At 47.1% G+C, this 23,483-nt stretch overlaps 1 protein-coding gene across 4 annotated transcripts in view; it reads right to left on the minus strand.

Annotated features, from left to right (window-relative positions):
- LOC144606873 (uncharacterized) overlaps nucleotides 1-23,483 on the minus strand; it is a 78,502-nt gene that overhangs the window by 40,551 nt on the left and 14,468 nt on the right. For 3 of the 4 annotated variants that reach the window (XM_078423337.1, XM_078423328.1, XM_078423346.1), the window contains 3 exons: nucleotides 8,567-8,620; nucleotides 4,354-4,449; nucleotides 2,676-2,812 (listed from right to left, as the gene is read on the minus strand). In XM_078423337.1, the coding sequence (XP_078279463.1) occupies nucleotides 2,676-2,812; nucleotides 4,354-4,449; nucleotides 8,567-8,620 (287 nt within the window). Of the gene's footprint in view, nucleotides 1-2,675; nucleotides 2,813-4,353; nucleotides 4,450-8,566; nucleotides 8,621-23,483 lie in introns of those variants that run through there. The other variant, XM_078423352.1, reaches the window with a different exon arrangement.

A 23,483-nucleotide genomic window follows, 5' to 3' on the forward strand; every position in this document is an offset into this window, starting at 1 on the left:
GCAGGGGAGGAGGGGGGCAGGGGAGAAGGGGGCAGGGGAGAAGGGGGCAGGGGTGCAGGGGAGGTGGGGGCAGGGGAGGAGGGGGGCAGGGGAGGAGGGGGGCAGGGGAGGAGGGGGGCAGGGAAGGAGGGGGGCAGGGGAGGAGGGGGGCAGGGGAGGAGGGGACAGGGGAGGAGGGGGCAGGGGAGGAGGGGGCAGGGGGGGAGGGCGTTAGTGAGCATCGCCAGTTGGGGGAGGGTTGATGGGCCCGCAGGAGGGGTCCTGGGGTGTGCAGTAGCAAGTCTCGTTCAAATTGGTGTTATATTTTTTAAGTTTTTGACATTTTAAATTGTAAAAAGTCACTTAAATCCTGTCTCCACTTGCCGTGCCCAAAATGTCTGCTTTTGGGACCCGCCTGAGTGGCGGCTAATGAGGGGGGGTGCCCAAGATGGCCTCCGAGTGATGGGAGTGGTGGCCAATGGGGAGGGGGAAGGGGGGCAGGAGAGCGGAAGAGGCAGGACCCGCCCCGATGGCCGCCCGGGGCTGGGGTGCGTGGCTCCCTCAGGGGAGGTTTGGACCCAATGGGTCCACCCTATAGTTTTCTTTAAATGTGACTAGTCTGTCTTTAGTTTCATCAGATTAGATTTCCCATTATCTTGTACCACCGATTTTCCGGCAATATATGGTCCAGCACATCCTTTAATCTGGATATATTAAGGTGAGCACACTTGAAATCCCCCCGAAAATGTGACGTCTAGGCCAGATGAGGCTTCTGTGGCCAATCGGCGGATCAAATTTTCCCCAGCATCCGAGGCTCCGGAATTCGGTCCCAAGACCATAGATTTTCAGCATTTTCTTCAAATCAGAGGTGGGTGGAAGTCCTGTTGGGAAAGTGGCACCTTGGCCCTTATTGCGACTTTGCAGGGCAACTTGTTAACTGGTTCCCAGGCTGCCTGCACAAGAATGGCAAGTTTCACTGTAAAATTAATTTACATTTAATATTTGATTTATTTACACTTTTAGCAGTCGATGGTGCCCTGGAAACACGGGAGGGGTATAATTAATGGATCAGAGGTATATGGTTGTATCATTATTACATAACCTCTAATACGGCAATGCTCTGGAACCAAGGGTGCCAGAAAATCGGTGGTGGACCTGTGTCTGTGTGCTCATAGATGCCTCTGGAATTTATTATGTAAATGAAGAGCACAGATTTAGTTCTCAGCTCAGTCAAAAGATGATTTAAAATTTTTTAAATCAAAGATGCAATAATGTCCTGAGCATTGATTAAATCAGAATCCATATTGTATTTTAATTATCAAGAGTATTTCAAATCAGCCACTTAAACTCTTTGAGCTTCTGTCTCTTGTTAAGGCCAGATTGCATCTAAATTACACTCTCAATTCCAAAAACTCTTAGGTGCCAAGTTGTGTAAATGTATGTCAGTTGAGATTTTAAATTATTAACCAAACTTGGACAAGTACTGGATCCATTGCTGCAAGACGTCTTTCATGCCTATCCATATTCTCCAGAGATAATGCCTGACCCTTTGAGTTACTCCAGGACTTCATGTTTTTTTCATTCATACCTTCCCCTGGCCACAGCATTCATTTCTTTTTCCCCCTCTTTCAAACACGTTACCTCATACAGATACATGTGCTGGTCACTTGAAAATGGTGCACGAGTACTTTTGTAGTTCCCTACTGCTGCACTTCTGCAACTGAAACCAAATGCAGGCATTCCCTGACTTACCTGATAGGTGACTTACGTAAACGCGCACATATGTAAACAATTTTACATATCCCGTGGTCCCGTTTCCAGAATGACCTGTGTTATTGCAACTGGAGGTTGGCAAGGGCTTCCTGTCAGCTCCATAAATACAAAGGCATTCTGTGTGCTCCCTACTCTTCCAATTTCAGCCACTGTCAATGCAACACTGGGAAAGCGAGTGAAAACGAGGGAGGCCGTGACCCGCTACTTCTGGCCGAGTCATTGACATCTTCCACAAGATGCACCAGCGAGCACATCTTCACCAGCTGCCGGTTGACACGGCTGTTGTTATGGCTCACATTGTCGTCACTGGCCAAAATCGCATCCTTCAGACTGACGCCTCCAACAGAATGTGCTCAGTCACGGTGGGGCTCCCACCATTTCATCAGCTGCCACTTCTTCCTGTCAGCCATCACTTTGTCCACTTCCTCATCCACCATTGCCTTCTCATCCTCATCCTGTCGCTTTGTCTACTTTGCGGCATCACCCCCTACTGGCTCCTCTTCCTCATTCTCCCCGAGTCGCCAACATATTCCAAGGGCTACAACGTGATCCATAAGAACAGCCGTGTCAGCTGTAAAGAAGGGTGCAGACCAGCACTAATTTTTGAGATTAAATTACATAAAGTGCTGGAGTAACTCAGCAAGTCAGGCAGCATCTCTTTGTGTCTGCATGTTGTTTTGTGTAACTAGCATCTGCAGTTCTTTGTTTCTATCTAGTTTTAATGTGAAGTCAATTTGTGTAAAATCTGACTTACATAAGAGTTTATGGAACATAACGCTTACGCAAGTTGGGAGTGTCTGTAGTAGCTTCAGATTGTAGGCCACATCATGGTTCCGGTGTTTTAAAGTTATTACTTATCATTTGTAAATTGAAAGATTATAGATTTGAAGCATTTTAGCGTGATTCCATAAATAAAAGCTTACCACATAATTCAACCTGTGCTTAAATCCAAGTACGTGCGAAATGAAAGAGAAAAATTTTCCACGACAATCGCAAAGTTCACAAAGGAACATTGGATCTGGTGACCCTTCAGAATGATATTCAATCACGTAGTTTAATCCTGTATAAAACACACAGAGAAGGTCAAAACCCATTTTTAATAATAACATTTACTACATAATAGTAATGGTTGAGACAAATTTTAAACCCAAATGGCATCTTAGAGACACCTTGAATAAATGTCCTCTTCTGGTATGTTCATGATATTTGATCCCACATCTCAAGGTTGCTTCCGATCATAATATGGCATAACCCATTACACCCGGCCATCAGTAACTATGAAATTTCAATTTCTATACGATTAAAAATATAAAATGTTTAAGGTGCCAAAAATAAAGTCAATGGACTAACAATCTAGGACACCGCAAAATTTATGATCTCAGTGCACCACTTGAGAAGCATACAAAAACAAAGCTCAACATTCTGCAACAAAGAAAATAAAAGTTACTCTCAGTACCTTGTTGCAATCTAGAAACAGCATTAAGCCTACAGGTCTAAAGGAATGCAACGCCCATTCCTACCAAGTGCCTGGTGACAGCAAACATTTCATTATCTACCCTGTGGCATCTATCATGATAAATGGATGGAAACAAACATGCCCAAGTCAAAAATGCAAACACAGTCCACTCTACCAAGATGGTCTCCAGAGCAGGGGAACACAAATAACTATTTTTTTCCTAAGTGGAAGAATATTCCAAAACAGAGCTGGCTGATAAAAATATGTGTTTTTTTTTAACAAAGAGTATGATTTTTCTATCACCTAGCTTTCTGCTTAAACAAGAAATTTACATTATTATGTGCCAGCATTGAACATATTGTATCTAGCTAGTGGCTTATCATGGATCATCTCTTAGCCAGTACCCACAGCAGTAATGGTATTTTGATATTCAAAAGAAATGTATACTTTTTTGACCACAATAAATATACACAAGAAAGCTTCTAAATCTGAAGTCTGAAGAAGGGTCTCGACCCGAAACGTCACCCATTCCTTCTCTCCAGAGATGCTGGATGTCCCGCTGAGTTACTCCAGCATTTTGTGGCTATCTCCAGTTTAAACCAGCATCTTCAGTTCCTTCTTACACATATCTTCCATGATATATTGAACATGACCATGGGGTACACAGAGTATATCTGAGCAGCCAGAATTTAATTCCTGGATGAAATTACATCTGAACAGAAACATGGATTTCAATATGCATCGCGAATGGGAACATTACGGCACAGGAACAGGCCCATAGGCTCACAACGTCTGAACCAAACATGATGCCAAGTAAACTAATCTGCTTTGCCTGCCTGAGAACCACATTCTTCCATTTCCATGTGCCATATCAACACTCCTAGACTCCACTAGATTAACTGGCTAATAGGATTTTATAATCAAATTCAGCATAATGCGAATTTTGAATAAAATGTCAAAATATCAAACATATCCTGATTACATTTTATACCGACTAATTCCATTGATCAGTTGCAAGATATTTTTGGCAGCATTATTGTTGTAATTAATGTTGTGCTTTTTGCTCATTCCCAAAATAAATTCTTAATTTAAAAGAATATTATATGGCATAAACAATGTTACTGGAAACTGAGAAACAACCATACCAAGTACAGGATCTTGTACATCCACATCTCTTAAATGTTGTTCCAAAGCAGATGACCCATGGAGAAGTCGTACATCAATTGCTGGAACAATTCTTTCTACCATAACAGAATACAAAATTCAACTCTGCGTAATTATAGATCAACATAGCAGCTGACAAGCATTTATCTGTTGTGGCAATTGCATTAAAATATACTCGTACCTCATTCCATGTTCAGGATGAATTTGATACATAATGCTATCTGCTTAGTGGTACTAGTGTGTAGCTAAATATAGTTCAGTACTCTTGCTCCAGGAGTTTGAACACACGGATGTATATTTCTCGATTTACTTTAATAAACAACTGGGCTGTGTGTCTCAGGATAGAGTGAACCATTGAGTCAATGTGCAGAGGCTGCCTGTGAGGGCTAGTGTCAAGTGGGCTGAGGCCTGTGATGTGAACATTCAGCAACACAATGTGGGCTTGGTGCAATCAGCCCAAAGACATGTGGGTGGGAGGGTTGAAGATGGGATCCAGGTAATCAATTAATGTTTGGAGCAGCAATGGCCCACATGTATCATGCCATTTAGAATGCAACCCTGAGCTCTGCATTTCAGTGCTGTGGAGTCACATTTCTTGTGAAACTTGTACTATGTACGTACTATGATTGTGCCTACGTATAGTAACATTTTCATTGAACAAAATGCAAAAAAGGAACTTAATTTGGTACACGTGACAATAAAGTATCATTGAACCATTGCCGCCGAGATGTATGGGAGGGAGTCAGCGGAATTTGGGGTGATGTGTGTTGGCGGTCCTTTGTTTCTCTCTCAAAATGGACATTAGGCATATCCAGTGGAGATGTGTTATTGCCAGAAACTGCCCATGATTTCAACGTGATGCATGATGGTGTTCAGCCCCTGCTACAGTTGCCTAGTATCTGTTTGATCGAATTGAGCTCTAGCTTATTTTCCAATTCTTGCTAGGCATCCCAGATAGTTTTGTGGAAATAATACTTGGTTTTCTAGTACGGTGTAGGATACATACAGTAATAATAAATACAACATAACAGTAGAATGGTGCAAAATCTGAGTCAGGCTAAAGAACATTAAAGTGCAATAACAGAATAACTGAATGAGGTAATTATGAGTAAAAGTACGTGGCAGGACGTCCGGGAAAGGGGTATAAAAGAGGCGATTGGTTCAGGAGTCGGAGAGCAGTGGGGATGAAGCTATTCTTAAGTCTGAACATCTAAGCTTTCAAATAGCTGTAACTTCTCCCAGAAGGTAGAAGAGAAAAAAGGGAATGGCCAGGGTGGCAGGCATCCTTGACAATACTTCTAGCTTTCCAGTGGCAACACACAATGAAGATGGACTGCATGGAAGGAAGTGACAAGCCTTTGATAGAGTGGATAGTATGCACCACTCCACTTTGCATGTTCAAGTGATCAAGAGGAGAGCTGCTCCTACCAGGCGGAGATGCATCTTGTCAGAATGCATTGTATAGCACATCTGTAGGCATTAGAGAATCATATCAAATATTCTCAAATGTATGTATACCCATGACTGCGTAGCTAAGTATACCCCAATCAACTTAATCTTTAAGTTTGCCGATGATACCACTGTTGTGGGTCTCCTCAAGTTAGGAACAGGGGACGTACAACGAGATCTGGGTGTCCTAGTGCATCAGTCACTGAAAGGAAGCATGCAGGTGCAGCAGGCAGTGAAGAAAGCCAATGGAATGTTGGCCTTCATAACAAGAGGAGTTGAGTATAGGAGCAAAGAGGTCCTTCTGCAGTTGTACAGGGCCCTAGTGGGCGTGCAGCGTAGGTTTACTAGGTTAATTCCCGGAATGGCGGGACTATCATATGTTGATAGACTGGAGCGACTAGGCTTGTATACACTGGAATTTAGAAGGATGAGAGGAGATCTTATCGAAACGTATAAGATTATTAAGGGGTTGGATAGTATGCACCACTCCACTTTGCATGTTCAAGTGATCAAGAGGAGAGCTGCTCCTACCAGGCGGAGATGCATCTTGTCAGATGCATTGTACAGCACATCAGTATACCACATCTGTAGGAGGCAGGAAACATGTTCCCAATGTTGGGGGAGTCCAGAACAAGGGGCCACAGTTTAAGAATAAGGGGTAGGCCATTTAGAACTGAGATGAGGAAAAACTTTTTCAGTCAGAGAGTTGTGAATCTGTGGAATTCTCTGCCTCAGAAGGCAGTGGGGGCCAATTCTTTGAATGCATTCAAGAGAGAGCTGGATAGAGCTCTTAAGGATAGCGGAGTCAGGGGTTATGGGGAGAAGGCAGGAACGGGGTACTGATTGAGAATGATCAGCCATGATCACATTGAATGGCGGTGCTGGCTCGAAGGGCCAAATGGCATCCTCCTGCACCTATTGTCTATTGACCAACTGTGATAATGCGAAGTACGGGCGAGAGATCGAGGACCTTGTATCATGGTGTCAGGACAACAACCTAGCACTTAATGCCAGCAAAAAGTTGGTTAATGACCTAAGCAAGCAGTGGGAGTGGATGTGTGAACACAACCTTGTCTTTAGCACCAGAGCATTGTAAAGATGGTCATCATCAGGTTCCTCATCATCTATATCATCAGCAATATCACCTGCTGAGTGACTCGAGCACTTCATCACTCCTTTTTGTAAACCAGCACCTGCAGTTCCTTTTTTCTACTTCAACAGGAATCCAACCTGGTCCTCTCAGATTGATATAGTAATCAAGGAAGTGCATTAGTGTATGTACTCTCTTGGGTATCTGAACAGAATTGAATCTTTACAAATGCGCTATAAAAAGCATTGTGGTAGGATGCATTTCAGTCTGGTTATAGCCTGGTTCACCACTCACTGCCTGAAACCGCAGATGTGGTGGGAGAGGGGTGGAGGAGTATCATGGGTCAAGTTTGGAGAAGGGGCTCTAGATGACCCAAACGTGCAGAGAGTGGCGAGTTAAAGACTGGCTCATTTCTTCTATCCATTCCAACATTACAATATGTTGCATCAATGATGCTCTTAATGATAGCGGAGTCAGGGGGTATGGGGAGAAGGCCGGAACGGGATACGGATTGTGAATAATCAGCCATGATCACATTGAATGGCGGTACTGGCTCGAAGGGTCGAATGGCCTACTCCTGCACCTATTGTCTATTATCAAGAAGACGGGAAGTATCGCTGAAGATGCCTGTCAGCGCAGCCATTGCCTTTTCTCTCTACAACCTTTTGAGAAAAGACACAGAAGCTTGAAATAACATACGTCCTCACTGAAGAATATCTTTTTACCCATTGGTATAAAACTACCTAACCAGTCACCTCTTTAATACCCCACTCATAGAGGTGCTGGCAGATACTCTTAACTCAATCTCCTGCAGTTATCCTGCTGTTGTACTTTAATATTCTTTTGCATTAATTCCTGCTGCACAACAACCTTGCATCATTCTACGATTTTGCACCTGACACTTGTATTTATTATTACTATAAATGTACTGCATGTGGAAAATAAATTTAATTGTTTGCTGGCATAACAATAACTTAAATTTGAATCTAGTGCGATCATATCCATTATGCTTCCCAACTCTAGTCAAATAAATTCCACCTCCCTTTCTTCTTGGTGTCAGAAATATAGAGCGCCAAACTCTTCAATGTCACCCAAGATGCCCTACCCCCCTTTCTGGCAGTTGGGCCAGAAGCCTCTGAATCTTTCCTTTTCATGTACTGGCCCAAATGACTTTTATTAATGAGTTCTGAATGAATGCAGAACTTTCCCGTCCATATTAATATCCTGTATAAAAACAATCTGTGCTGTATTTACTACGTGCCTAATGGCTGTACACCAGGGTACAATCAGGTGAGAACTGGTAAACTTGAACTGTGAAAATTCAATTGGTTACGAGTAAACACTCATATCTATGACCCGACATGTGACATTAATAATTGACCCTTGAGACAGCAGAATTCACCTCGACAGTGAAAACATTAATAGGTAGTTTATATGGCATATCATCACTTCTTCAAATAATTGCTATTTTCACATTTGTACAGTCACAATCTCAGAAGAAACTGTATTTGTGAAGATGCTAAATGGAGAGAGCATCAATCTTTTTTTTGGTCTACAACACAAAGATATTGCTATTAGAGTTGATTCAAAATAATGCAAGAAATATCATCCATTTAAAATATAATTTCCTTTAAAAATAAGCAGAAAAGACATACCAAAATTAAGCGTCATATCCTCCAAGTTTTCGTGCTGTTCGTTTGGTCCAGAAACTGAGAAAGAAAATACCAAGTTCAAGACAGAATGCAAATTAACTTGTATTCATTTGCAAGTTGAGAGGGGCTAGAATTGGAGGTTATACACAACCATGTATGGAAAGCTTTGTAGCTATGTCATTCCATCTCCAACTGTAGATGGAACTATATGTAGATTGGATTTAGTGCACTGTAGCCTCTTACACATGTAAATCAAACAATAGAAAAATAGGTGCAGGAGTAGACCTTTGAGCCACCACCGCCATCCAATGTGATCGTGGCTGATCATCCACAATCAGTATCCCGTTCCTGCTTTTTCCTCATATCCCTCGATTCCTTTAGCCCCAAGAGCTAAATCTCTCTCTTGAAAACATCCAGTGAATTGACCTCCACTGCCTTCTGTGGCAGAGAATTGCAGATTCACAACTCTATGGGTGAAAAGGGTTTTCCTCATCCAAGTCCTAAATGGTCAACCACTTATTCTTAAACTGTGACCCCTCATTCTCGACTCCTCCAACATCAGGAACACCTTTGCTGCATCTAGCCTGTCCAATCCTTTAAGAATTTAATATTTTTCTGTAAGATCCCCTCTCATCATAAATTCCAGTGAATACACGCCCAGTCAACCCATTCTTTCATCATGTGTCAGTCCCACCATCTCGGGAATTAACCTGGTGAATCTACGCTGCACTCCCTCAACGTACTCGTTCAACTGTTCTGTCATTTCCTTGTTTCCCATTATAAATTCACCTTTCACGGATTGTACTCCACAATTTGAGATTTGTAATAGAAAAAAAAAATCACATGTGGTTAAAGAGCACATTGTCAGATTTTAATAAAGGCCATTTTTATACATTTTGTTTTCACCATGTAGAAGTTATAGCAGTGTTTATACATAGTCCCCCCATTTCAGGGCACCATAATGTTTGGGACATAGCAATGTCATGTAAATGAAAGTAGTCATGTTTAGTATTTTGTTGCATATCCTTTGCATGCAATGACTGCTTGAAGTCGGCGATTCAAGTTGCAGGGTGTCTTCTCTGGTGACATTCTGCCAGGCCTGTATTGGAGCCATCATTAGCTTATGCTTGTTTTGGGGGCTAGTCACCTTCAGTTTTCTCTTCAGCATATAAAAGGCATGCTCAATTGGGTTCAGATTGCGTGATTGACTTGGCCACTCAAGAATTGACCATTTTTTTAGCTTTGAAAAACTCCGTTGTTGCTGCAGCAGTATGTTTGGGATCATTGTCTTGCTGTAGAATGAACCACCGGCTGATGAGTTTTGAGGCATTTGTTTGAACTTGAGCAGATAGGATGTGTCTATACACTTTGGAATTCATTATGCTACCATCAGCTGTTGTATCATCAATGAAGATAAGTAAGCCAGTACCTTCAGCAGCCATACATGCCCAGGCCATAACATCCCCACCACCGTGTTTCACTGATGAGGTAGTATGCTTTGGATCTTGGGCAGTTCCTTCTCTTCTCCATACTTTGCTCTTGCCATCACTCTGATATAAGTTAATCTTCATCTCATCTGTCCACAAGACCTTTTTCCAGAACTGGTTGATCTTTTAAGTACTTCTTGGCAAACTGTAACCTAGCCATCCTATTTTTGCGGCTAACCAGTGGTTTGCATCTTGCAGCGCAGCCTCTGTATTTCTGTTCATGACAGTCTGCAGACAGTGTTCATTGACAAATCCACACCCGACTCCTGAAGAGTGTTTCTGATCTGTTGGACAGGTGTTTGGAGCTTTTTCTTTATTATAGAGAGAATTCTTTGTCATCAGCTGTGGAGGTCTCCCTTGGCCTGCCAGTCCCTTTGCGATTTTAGTAAGCTCACCAGTACTCTCTTTCTTCTTAACAATGTTCCAAACAGTTGATTTTTGTAAGCCTATGGTTTGGTTGATGTCTCTAACAGTTTTATTCTTGTTTCGCAGTCTCATAATGGCTTCTTTGACTTTCATTGGCACAACTTTGGTCCTCGTGTTGATAAACAACAATAAAAGTTTCCAAAGGTGATGGAAAGACTAGGTGCTGAGAGCTCTGTTACACCTGCATTAAAGAGGCAATTAAACACTCCAAAGACGTACAGGTATGTTGGTTAATTGGCTTGATAAATGTAAAAATTGTCCCTAGTGCGTGTACGATAGGGTTAATGTGCAGGGATCGCTGGTCAGCACAGATCCGGTGGACCGAAAGGGCCCGCTTCCGTGCTGTATCTCTAAACTAAACACCTGAGCAATTACAAACACCTGTGAAGCCATGTGTACCAAACATTATGATGCCCTGAAAGAGGGGGACTATGTATAAACTCAGCTGTAATTTCTACATGGTGAAACCAAAATGTATAAAAATGGCCTCAAATAAAATCTGCTAATGTGTACTTTAACCACAGGTGATTTTTTCTATTACAAATCTCAAATTGTGGAGTACCGAGGCAAATAAATAAACGATGGGTCTTTGTCTCAAACATTATGGAGGGCACTGTAAGTGATGTACCAATAGCTCTCGAATAAAACAAGAAGTCTTTATTGAGTATACTGAAGAGAGTAATCTTATATATTGTAACCTGACTTTCCAAAGATAGACCAATGTTCTTTTTAAATTTAAGCAATATCACAACGATCATTCTGAAAAAGGCAAAATCTTTCACACTGGTCTCTGATATAAGTAGCAGCATCACATTTCAAGGAACGAGTCCAAAACAATTACCAGAAACTGGGGTATCTCACCACCCTAAATTGGAAAACGTTAACTCAGAACCCTGAATGTTAAAAAAAATTCCCCACCCAAAATGGATTCTCCAGATTTCTCTAAAGGAACGACAGGGAGAATAAGAGATCATAATCATACTTTATTAGCCAAGTATGTTTTTCAACAGACGAGGAATTTGTTTTGCCAGTCATACCAATAAAAAGCAACAGAACATGCAAAATACATTTTAACATAAACATCCACCACAGTGACTCCTTCACATTCCTCACTATGATGGAAAGGAAAAAAAAGTTCAAGCTTCTTCTCTTCTTTGTTCTTCCACGGTCGGGGACCTCGATCCTTCCGTTGAAGGGACGATGTTGTCTCCCGCAGCCGGTGGTCGGGCCCTCTGCGTCGGGGCGATCAAGCTCCTGCATCGGGGGGGGGGGGGGGGGGGGGAATCTCAGCTCCCCTGTGCCGGCAATCTGACCCCTGGTCGAGGCTAGTCGAATCTCCTGCGACTTTGGAGTTTCCCGACATCGGTCTCTACCCGAGACTGCGAGTTCCTCAATGTTGAAATCCGCAGGCCATGGTTGGAGCGTCGATCCCAGGCAAGGGATCGCAGGCTCCGATGGTCAGTCCAACGCCCTGCGGTGGGGCTCAAAGTCAGTCTCGAGCAAGGCCTCCAGCTCCATGATGTTACGCTGCAGAGCGACCGGAGATACGATCTGGAAAATAATTGCATCTCCGGCAAGGTGAGAGATTGAAAAAAAAGTTTCCTCTGACCCCTCCCCCCAATAAAACAAACCAGAGAACATTAACACATACTTTTAAAACACACTGTAAATAACAAAAAAAACAAATAGACAGACAGACCATTGGCGAGGCTGCCATCGCTGACGGCGCCACCCGATTTGATACAATGGAAGGGAGGTTCTTCACTCCTTGTACACCCACAACTGTGCAGCCATGTACAAATGTAATTCAATTTTCAAATTCCCCGACGACACCACCATTGTGGGCCAGGTATCAAATAAAGATGAGATGGAGTTCAGGAAGGAGATCGAGAACCTTGTGTCCCAGTGTCAAGACCACAACCTTTCTCTCAATGTCAGCAAGACAAAGGAGATAGTGATCGACTTCATGAAACCAGTTTGCATTGATGGTGCCGAAGAAAAGATGGTTGAAAGCTTCAAAGTCCTAGAGGTCAATATCACCAACAACTTCCCTTGGACCACTCATACTGAAGCAACAACCAAAAAAAACACATCAATGTCTCTTCTTCCTTGTAAGGCTTGGGAAGTTTGGCATATCCCCTACAACTCTCACCAACTTCTACAGATACACCATAGAAAGCATTTTATCGGGATGCATCACAGCTTGGTTTGGAAACAGCTCCATCCAAGACGGTAAGAAATTGCAGCAAAATGTGGATGCAGCCCAGACCATCACATAAACCAATTTCCCTTCCATTGACTCCACTTATACCTCACGCTGCATATTATACCTCCCGCTGACCTCAGGAAGGCCAGCAGCATAATCAAGGAAGAGTCGCACCCTGGCCACTCCCTCTTCTCCCCTCTCCCATCAGGCAAAAGGTGTAGAAGTATGAAAACGTACACCAGCAGATTCAGGGACAGTTTCTTCCAAGCTGAAATCAGGCAACTGAATCATCCTACTTCAACCAGAGAGCAGTCCTGAACTACTATCTTCTTCATTGGTGACCCTCGGACTATCCTTGATTGGACTTTGCTGGCTTGTAATCACCTATTGTCTTTCCGCTGACTTGATAGCACACAACAAAAAGCTTTTCACTGGACCTTGGTACACGTGACAATGAACTAAACTAAACATCTAAAACCTAAAGCGTGTATATCCTGGCTAGACTGTAAAGCTGGCCAGTGTGATGAGTGGATAAATCCTCAATCAAAATTGATTTTATGCATTTGATTTAAATGCAATTATTCTCCACTCACTGCCTTTTTCTGGAGAAATCACTCTGCTTTTTATTTGTTCAAACGGTTTACTGGAGAAATGTTTATGTTTTTAGTGCAAGCTATTATAGCCTGCCCCACCTTCAGCACATTGACATTGTTGTTGGTAATAAATATTCCAAAATTTATATCCTCTCTAAAGATGGAGATAGCTTGTATATATATATAGAATATAAAAATATTGCTGGATTAAAGCATTAGTCTGCAAGTACAGGACAAGATATATTTACTACTAGACCAATTCGACCTGTTGGGCCCATTCCTTGTAGAGGGGGGACAGGGAAGGGGAGAGGGTGTCACTGAGTGAGCCCTGGACCCAAAGCCTCTCCTGTATTGGTGTAGCAACTTCAACCCCCCACTCGATCCCCCTTATCCCCCCTCCTCCCCCCACTGATGCACTGCATCCCCCTCCCCTCCCCCCACTCCCCCCAGCCCTGCTTCTACCCCTATTTCCCCCTCCCCACCCCTATTCCCTCCCCTCCCCCAATCTTCCCTCCTCCCCACCCCCCTTTCCCTCCCACCCCCACCTCTCCCCGCCCCCACTGCCCCCTCCCCCCTTCTTACCCCGACCCCCTCACCTGCCCCCCACCTCCACTGTCCTCCTTCCCCCCACCCGACACCCTTCCCCCCACCCCCCTCCTGCCTCCACCCAATCGACCCCCCCTCCCCCTCCTCCCCCACCCCCCCTCACCCACTCGACCCCCTCCTCCCCACTCGACCCCCTCCTCCTCACCCCCCCTCACCCACTCCATCCCCCCTCTTCCTCACCCCATGCCCCCCTCCTCCTTCCCCTTACTCCCCTCACCCACTTCATCCCCACCCCTCACCCTCTCCTCCTCCTCCCCTTCCCTGACGCTCTCGTCACCCCCCTTTCCTCTCCTCACCCCCCATTGGCCACTGCCGCCACTTGGGCGACCCCCCCCGGGGTTGTTAACCTTTTTTTTGGCTGCGGGCCTGGCAACGCCACTTAAAGCTCCTCCGGGGTTGGGGGCGTGCGAGGGGGAGAGGAATCTACTGAGCACGGCACTCCCGTCAGTTGGGCGACCCCCCCCCCCTCGGAGCGGGATACGCAACCACACCTCCCGACGGTCAGCGCTGCCCGATCTGAGTAATGTCATGCGTGAGGGATGCCGGGACGGGCCGCGGTCCTCGGGGGGGGGGGGGGAGGTGTTAAGGAAGTGCATTAGTTAAAGGTCTGGGGGGGGGGGAAAGAAGCGCTTTAGTTAAAGGTCTTCGGGGGGGGGGGGTCGGGGCGAGAGCGAGCTCATCTCTTGAAGACGTGCAGGTCCCATTGTGACATCACGCAGATTACTGGCGGGCGGGCGGGGGGGCGCGAGCTGATCTCTCACAGGCGCACGGGTCCCATTGTAACGTCACACGTTGAAGACCATCAAGAAATGGGTTAGAAAAGATTTTTTTTAACTCTCTCTAGCTTTAAAAATGGTGCTTCAATTAGAATGAGAGGTGTTAGATGTTATGCCCAGGATAATGTAGAGTAACATGGGCCAAAAATTGTAGCGCTATGGTGCACCGTTTCGGCTGTGCGAACCACAAAAGTTATATTGGACACATAAACACAAACACTCCTGTAGGGGTGTAGCACCCTCAACCCCCCCACTCAATCCCTCTTATCCCCCCCTCCTCCCCCCACTGACCCACTCCATCCCTCCTACGGGAGCTGGAACTACTCGAGGCCAGCGGTGGCGGCTGGGCCGGGCGAGAGCTGGGACTACTCGAGGCAGGCGGTGGCGGCTGGGCCGGGCGAGAGCTGGGACTACTCGAGGCCGGCGGCGGCGGCTGGGCCGGGCGAGAGCTGGGACTACTCGAGGCCGGCGGCGGCGGCTGGGCCGGGCGAGAACTGGGACTACTCGAGGCTGGCGTCGGCGGCTGGGCCGGGCGAGAGCTGGGACTTCTCGAGGCCAGCGGTGGCGGCTGGGCCGGGCGAGAGCTGGGACTACTCGAGGCTGGCGGCGGCGGCGGCGGCTGGGCCGGGCGAGAACTGGGACTTCTCGAGGCCAGCGGCGGCGGCTGGGCCGGGCGAGAGCTGGGACTACTCGAGGCTGGCGGTGGCGGCTGGGCCGGGCGAGAGCTGGGACTACTCGAGGCTGGCGGCGGCGGCGGCTGGGCCGGGCGAGAGCTGGGACTTCTCGAGGCCAGCGGTGGTGGCTGGGCCGGGCGAGAGCTGGGACTACTCGAGGCTGGCGGCGGCGGCTGGGCCGGGCGAGAGCTGGGACTACTCGAGGCTGGCGGCGGCGGCGGCTGGGCCGGGCGAGAGCTGGGACTTCTCGAGGCCAGCGGCGGCGGCTGGGCCGGGCGAGAGCTGGCACTACTCGAGGCTGGCGGCGGCGGCTGGGCCGGGCGAGAGCTGGGACTACTCGAGGCTGGCGGCGGCGGCTGGGCCGGGCGAGAGCTGCGACTTCTCGAGGCCAGCGGTGGCGGCTGGGCCGGGCGAGAGCTGGGACTACTCGAGGCCGGCGGCGGCGGCGGCGGCTGGGCCGGGCGAGAGCTGGGACTACTCGAGGTCGGCGGCGGCTCCTGGGCCGGGCGAGAGCTGGGACTACTCGAGGCTGGCGGCGGCGTTTGGGCCGGGCGGGAGCTGGGACTACTCGAGGCTGGCGGCAGCAGGAGGCGCACACAAGATGGTGGAGTGTGAGGAGGAGAGCGACCACCATTTTACTGGAATCGCGACGGGGCTGTCGGTGGAAGTGGCCCTTGTCGACGACGCCGTCGGTGGAAACGGCCGCTGAAGAAGGGGAACAAGGCGGCCGCTGAAGGACGGGAACAAGGTGCCCGCTGGTGTTTGTTTCGCTGTGATGGTGCGGGGTGATGGGGCTGGGCGGGAGCGGGGACTCGAGGACGCCGTGGATTAAAGGGACGGAAGAGAAGGATGAGAGGACCATCAGTGCGACCATCTCCCTCTTGCTCGGAGTGTCCCCCGGTTGTGAGAGCGGGGAGAGGGGCGAGAGGAGAGGGGAGGCACTGAGACGGGGCGGACAGCCCCGCTAACGGCGGCCATCTTGTTTGGGCGAGTGAGAGAGGTCGTGCGTGTCCTATTGTGACGTCATACGCTGAATACCGGCGTGGGGGGGGGGGGGCAAGCGGGAGCTCATCTCTCACAGGTGCCATTTTGACGTCACACGCCAAGAAATGGGTTATAAAGGAATTTTTTTAACTTTAAAATCTCTCTAGCTTTAAAAATGTAGCTTCAATTTGAATGAGAGTTGTTAGACATTATGCCCAGGATGGTGAGTAACGTGGTGAGAAAAAATGGTGAGTAACGTGGGCCAAAAATTGTGGCGCTATGGTGTACCATTTTGGCTGTGCGAAGCAAAAAAGTTATGGTGGACACATACACACAAACAAACAGAGTTTTAGTAAGATATATATATACTAGACCAAGTGGACCCGTTGGGCCCATTCCTCATAGAGGGGGACAGGGAAGCGGAGAGGGTGTCACTGAGTGAGCCCTGGACCCAAAACCTCTCCTGTATTGGTGTAGCACCCTCAAGCCCTCCTCTCAATCCCCCTTATCCCCCCTCCTCCCCCCACTAACCCATTCCATCCACCCTACCCCACCCCCACTTGCCCCTCCCCTACACCCACCCCCACCAGCCCTGCTTCCACCCCCATTCCCCCCTCCCCACCCCTATTCCCGTCCCCACCCCACTCTCGCCCCCACCACAATCTTCCATCCTCCCCACCCCCAATCTTTCCTCCCACCACCATCCCCCTCCTGCTCCACCCCCCCTCCCCCTTCCCCACCCCCACTCTCCCCTGACCCCCACTGTCCTCCTTCCCCCACCACCACCCCTCACCCGATGTCCCCCATCAACCCTCCTACAAACATTGGGGTACAAACTTAAAGCACACGGTATTGGGGGTTCAGTGTTGAGGTGGATAGAGAATTGGTTGGCGGACAGGAAGCAAAGAGTAGGAATAAACGGGTCCTTTTAGGAATGGCAGGCAGTGACTAGTGGGGTACCGCAAGGCTCAGTGCTGGGACCCCAGTTATTTACAATATATATTAATGATTTGGACGAGGGAATTGAATGCAATATCTCTAAGTTTGCGGATGACACGAAGCTGGATGGCAGTGTTAGCTGTGAAGAGGATGCTAGGAGTCTGCAGAGTGACTTGGATAGATTAGGAGGGTGGGCAAATGCATGGCAGATGCAATATAATGTGGATAAATGTGAGGTTATCCACTTTGGCGGCAAGAACAGGAAAGCAGAGTATTACCTGAATGGTGGCCAATTAGGAAAAGGGGAGATGCAACGTGACCTGGGTGTCATGGTGCACCAGTCATTGAAAGCAAGCGTGCAGGTACAGCAGGCAGTGAAGAAAGCGAATGGTATGTTAGCATTCATAGCAAGAGGATTTGAGTATAGGAGCAGGGAGGTTCTGCTGCAGTTGTACAGGGCCTTGGTGAGACCGCACCTGGAGTATTGTGTACAGTTTTGGTCTCCTAATCTGAGGAAAGACATTCCAGCCTTAGAGGGAGTACAGAGAAGGTTCATCAGATTGATCCCTGGGATGGCAGGACTTTCATATGAAGAAAGACTGGATAAACTAGGCTTATACTCGCTGGAATTTAGAAGACTGAGGGGGGATCTTATTGAAACATATAAAATTCTTAAGGGGTTGGAGGCTAGATGCGGGAAGATTGTTCCCGATGTTGGGGAAGTCCAGACCAGGGGTCACAGCTTAAGGATAAGGGGGAAGTCTTTTAGGACCGAAATGAGAAAACATTTCTTCACACAGAGTGGTGAGTCTGTGGAATTCTCTGCCACAGAAGGTAGTTGAGGCCAGTTCATTGGCTTTATTTAAGAGGGAGTTAGATGTGGCCCTTGTGGCTAAAGGGATCAGGGGGTATGGAGAGAAGGCAGGTACAGGTTACTGAGCTGGATGATCAGCCATGATCATATTGAATGGCGGTGCAGGCTCGATGGGCCGAATGGCCTACTCCTGCACCTATTTTCTGTTTCTGTTTCCTCCCCACTCTTCCCTCCTCCCCACCCCACCCCGCCCTCCTCCCCCCCCACCATCTCTCCACCCCCACTTTCCCCACCACCCGCCCTTACCCGCCCTTTCCCCCACTCTCCCCTCCCCCACCCCCCCTCCCCTCCCCCACCCCCCCTTCCCCCCCCACCCCCCCTTCCCCTCCCCCACCCCCCCTTCCCCTCCCCCCCCACCCACTCCCTTCCTACCCCCACGCTCCCCTCCACCCACTCGGCCCCCACGCCCACTCCCCTCCGTGGACGCGTTGGTGGCGAAAGCCACTTACCACTAGCCGTGCGTGCAGGGAGGAGGGAGCACCGGACTACTTGAGCCGGGCAGCGCGTCGGCAGCCTGGCCAAGCTGGGACTACTCGAGGCGGGCGACGATGGGACCTGGCAGAGGTGGGAGGCGGACAGCGATGCTGCGGCCCGGCCGAGTTGGGATTACTGGAGGCCGGCGGCGGGAAGCGCGCACAAGATGGCGGAGCGTGAGGAGGAGGAAAGTGGCCGCCATTTTTCTGGAGTCGCAACGGAGCCGTCGGTGGAATCGGCCGCTGAAGGAGGAGGTGAAGAAGTGTCCGCTGGTGCTTGTGTTGCGATAATGGTGCGGGCGCTGGACCTGGGCGGGGACTAGAGGACGCCGTGGGTTGAAGGGACGGAAGGGAAGGATCAGTGGACCATCAGTCCGACCATGTCCCTCCTGCTCGGAGTGTCCCCCGGGTGTGGGAGAGTGGGGAGAGAGGAGAGGGGAGGCATTGACCATGGGCGGGCGGTCCCACTAATGGCATCCATCTTGTTTGAGCGAGTGAGGTGAGAGGTCGTGCGTGCCCTACGGTGACGTCATACGCAGAGCACTTTGAAGAATTTGGTTAGAAATGAAATTAGAATTGAAATTTTGAAACTTTAAAATCTTAAAAAAATATAAGACCAATTTAAATAAAACTTGTTATAAATAGTGGTGATTAAGGTGGTGCTAAAATTGTGGTGCTATGGTTTACCGTTTTGGCTGTAGGTCCACATGTGCACAACCAAATCTCAAATTCCAAAATATCAGAGATATATATATATACGATAAACAGACAGACAGACAGATTGTTTGGTGGCAAAAAGTGCATTGAGTAATTTATTTAGCACATTTTCTGAACTACTGAAAATAATTTAGGAATGGACTTGTATTTTATAACCTTTTCAGTGGCCTATACTACATGTGATAGCTAGAAAGCATGCTATTTAATTCTTTCTCATGTAATATTCACTGGATATTCAAGGTGAAAATGAAAGTTTTTTAAAAAATACCTTGTTTGGCCAATTTATGGATCGCGTAAATGCAAGGCTTAGAGCTCCAAGTTTATTTAAAACAAAATCAACACATTTTCAACCATACACCTGGACATAGAATTATGCAGGATTTCAGTGGAGTGACACTGAATGAGAGTGGAGTGGAGTGACACTGAAATCTCTTGAATGAGAGGTTTATAATGAGGACCAGGGCAAAGATTAATGGTTATTAATTTAGGAATAACCCAAAAGGATGCTGGAGGCCATAACTTACAATTCAAGCATCATCTTTCTCACAACTGTTTCAAAGCACTAATGGATTAAATTGAAGTAATTTACTTTACGTTGCTAGTTGGTGCAAAATTCAATTGGCTGGGCAGAACATCTAAATATATTTACATTCATGAAAAGAGGAAACTCGCAATTTTCCCTCATATTTCCTTCCAACATGGGTGGTGACTACTGAGTCTATACTACCCTCAAAGCATTCCTATTAGTCCCATTCCTCCACTATATCTTATTCAGCAACTATTCATCATCCATATCTCTTCAACTACCCCCCGAATTCTTCTTCCATTCATACTGTATCATAATCTGGTAAATTCAGGAAAAAATTGAGGAATAGCAATCAATTACCAATTGTGGCTTCGACATACAGTATAGACCAAGCAACAAAATGGGAATGCCATTCCCTCCAGCAAAGTGACTTATATTATCACATTCAGCTGCTGGCTAGGATATAGCGGCATAGCCTTTAAGTATAGAATAAATATTCCATTTGAGTTAATAACTGTTCGAGAAAATACTACATTTAAGCACATGATGCAAAATGTCAATGAATGTGCAAATACATGTCATTGTTTCAGAGGGTTAATCCTGACACAACAATTATCTCACTTTCCTTGTCTGAAAGCCTGACATCCTAAATGTATAAAGAATATAATTTGGTGCTTCAGCCAAGCAATCTCTTATGTTTAATCCTTCATGCGAAGTGTCAGCAGATTACTCATAGGAGAAGGAAATCTTAATCCCTGCCAGACATATACTACGTCATTTTATCAAGAGGTCCTGGCAGAAGATTAATGCATGACCTTCAGAAAGTAGCTTTGACTGATTTTGATGAGACAAAACCAAGCAGCATAAGTGGTAATAGCGCACTATTTTTGGATGATCTCGAGTCCTTCTATGTGTGATTTGAAAGGATCAACAATGACAAACCAACACAAGGTCCTATAACATCTGATGACCCTGCGATCTCAGTCTCTGAGGCCATTGTCAGAGCATCCTTCATGAGGGCAAATGCACACAAAGCATCCAGTCTAGTTTGCATACCTATACCTTGGGGTAGTCAAGGGATGTGTCTTGAGAGTCAGTGTTACTGTCGATGAGGTGCAGAAAGCCCTAACGCATATGAATGTAGAGAAATCACCCGGGCCTGATCAGTTATATCCAAGGGGGATCAGTTATATCCATGTTGTGGGAAGCTAGAGAGGAAATTACAGGTGTCCTGGCTGGAAATTTATGAGTCATCATTAAACATGGGGCAACTTTTTCCCCCACAGGGGGTGGTAGGTATATGGAACAAACTGAAGGAGATAGTTGAGGCAGGTGCTATTACAACGTTTGAGAAACATTTTGGCAGGTACATAGATTGGATAAATGTAGAGGGATTTGGGCCAAATGCAGGCAGTTGGGACTAGTGTAGATGCATGTTGGGCCAAAGGGTCTGTTTAGTTTAGTTTAAAGCTCGGAAACAAGCCCTTCGGCCCATCGAGTCCGCGTCGACCAGCGATCCCCGCACACTGACACTATCCTACACACACTAGGGATAATGTACATTTATACCAAGCCAATTAATGTACAAACTTGTACGTCTTTGGAGTGTGGGAGGAAACCAAAAATCTTGGAGAAAACCCACACAGGTCACAATGCGAGCGTACAAACTCCGTACAGACAGGCATCCATGGTCAGGGTCAAACACAGGTCTCTGGCACTGTAATACACTAGCTCTACCGCTAGCCATGTTTCTACACTGTATGATCCTATGACTCTCAGAGCTAAAGACCCGTGTGGAACAGTTTAGATTATTCAAGGACATCTTCAACCTCTGCAGTTTAAGATTCCAACCTGCTTCAAAGGGCATCCATTGTACCGTTGTCAGAGCATGATGATCTGCCTCAGTGACGTTATGGTAGTACACACGTACACCATAATGCAACGCATCGAGAAGTTGGTTATAGCAGGTATCAACTCCTGCCTCAGAACTAGCTCAACCACGAGCCACCATGTTTCTACACTGTATGACTCTCAGAGCTAAAGACCCGTGTAGAACAACTGGTTGGATTATTCAAGGACATCTTCAACCTCTCATTTCTACAGTTTGAGATTCCAACCTGCTTCAAAGGACATCCATTGTACCGTTGCCAAAGAGCATGGTGATCTGCCTCAGTGACGTTTGTTTGAGAGTACACACGTACACCATAATGCATGATAATCTGCCTCAGAAATGTCCTGGATCCACTTCAATTTATCTGGCACCACAACAGATCACCAGCAGATGCCATGTCACTGGCTCACCACCCTGTTCTGTACCACTGCATACTAGGAACCTGTACATCAGGCTGCTATTCATCAATTACGACTCACTGTTCAACACAATCTTCCCCTCCAAACTGATTGCCAGACTTCAAGACCTGGGCCTCCATTGCAACTGGATCTTTGACTTCCACATGAATGGACCTCAATCAGCGTGGATTGATGATAACGTCAACTCAACACTGGTGCTCCACAAGGATGCATTTTCAGCCCCCTTGTCCACCCACGAATGTGCAGCCATGTATAAATCTAATTCAATTTACAAATTCACAGACGACACTACCATTGTGGGCTGGATATCAAATATTAATGAGATGGAGTACTGGAAGGAGATTGAGAACCTTATCATCTGGTGCAGTGACAACAACCTATCTCTCAATGTCAGCAAGACAAAGGAGATAGTGATCGACTTCAGGAACTGAAGCGGTACACATACCCTAGTTTGCAACGAGGGTGCCGAAGTAGAGATGGTTGAAAGCTTCAAATTCCTAGGAGTCAATATCACCAACAACTTCTCCTGGACCACCCATATTGAAGCAATGCCTAAGCACACCAACGCCTCTACTTCATTAGAAGGCTCTATGAGCCAGTAGTTAAAACTTGACCATGGTCAGTGACTATTTTGACAGCAAGATAATTCTTGCTGAACTTTACCATTCATGGTATTCAAAATGTTATAAGCGACCTACTTTATTATGAATAGAGCACACGCTCTGCCCATGTTCTTGTGCACTTTGGGAGTTTTTTCTTCTCCCAATAGAAGGCACCATCAAGAAAAGGACACTACTTAACAACTTAACATCTGTCATTGATAAGTGAATTTTATGTATTCGCAACTGGACATATATTTATTTTTAAGCCCTGAAAAATGCTGGGACGGGCGTGCCTCGCGCCTGACTTTCCTCCCGTGGTGCAGCGTGCGGCAGAGAGAAGGCGAAAGAAGATGGCCGCTGACAGGACGGCCACTCTCCTGCTGCTGCCCACCGCGATGGCTGCCCGGGGCCGGGATGAGCGGCTCCCTCTCCCCTTTCCTAACCCCTCTCGCCCGCACCCGGCCCCGGGGGAGATTCCCAGCAGGAGGATGGTCCCCAACCCAGCGTCTCATTGTTCCCAGTGCCCTGGACCATCACCGACTACAACCCCAGTGGGCAGCTTCTTCTCCTCTTCCTGCGTCTCCTCCAGCGCCCGCTTCAACGACTCCAACAAAAATGGCGGCTGCTCTCCTTCTTCTCAACCTCCCGCTCCACCATCTTGTGTGCACCTCCTGCTGTTGCGCTGCACGCCGGGAGTTATAGTCCCAGCTCCCGCCTGACCCCAGAG

The sequence above is a fragment of the Rhinoraja longicauda genome, chromosome 2 (assembly GCF_053455715.1).
Source record: "Rhinoraja longicauda isolate Sanriku21f chromosome 2, sRhiLon1.1, whole genome shotgun sequence".
Lineage (NCBI taxonomy): Eukaryota > Metazoa > Chordata > Chondrichthyes > Rajiformes > Arhynchobatidae > Rhinoraja > Rhinoraja longicauda.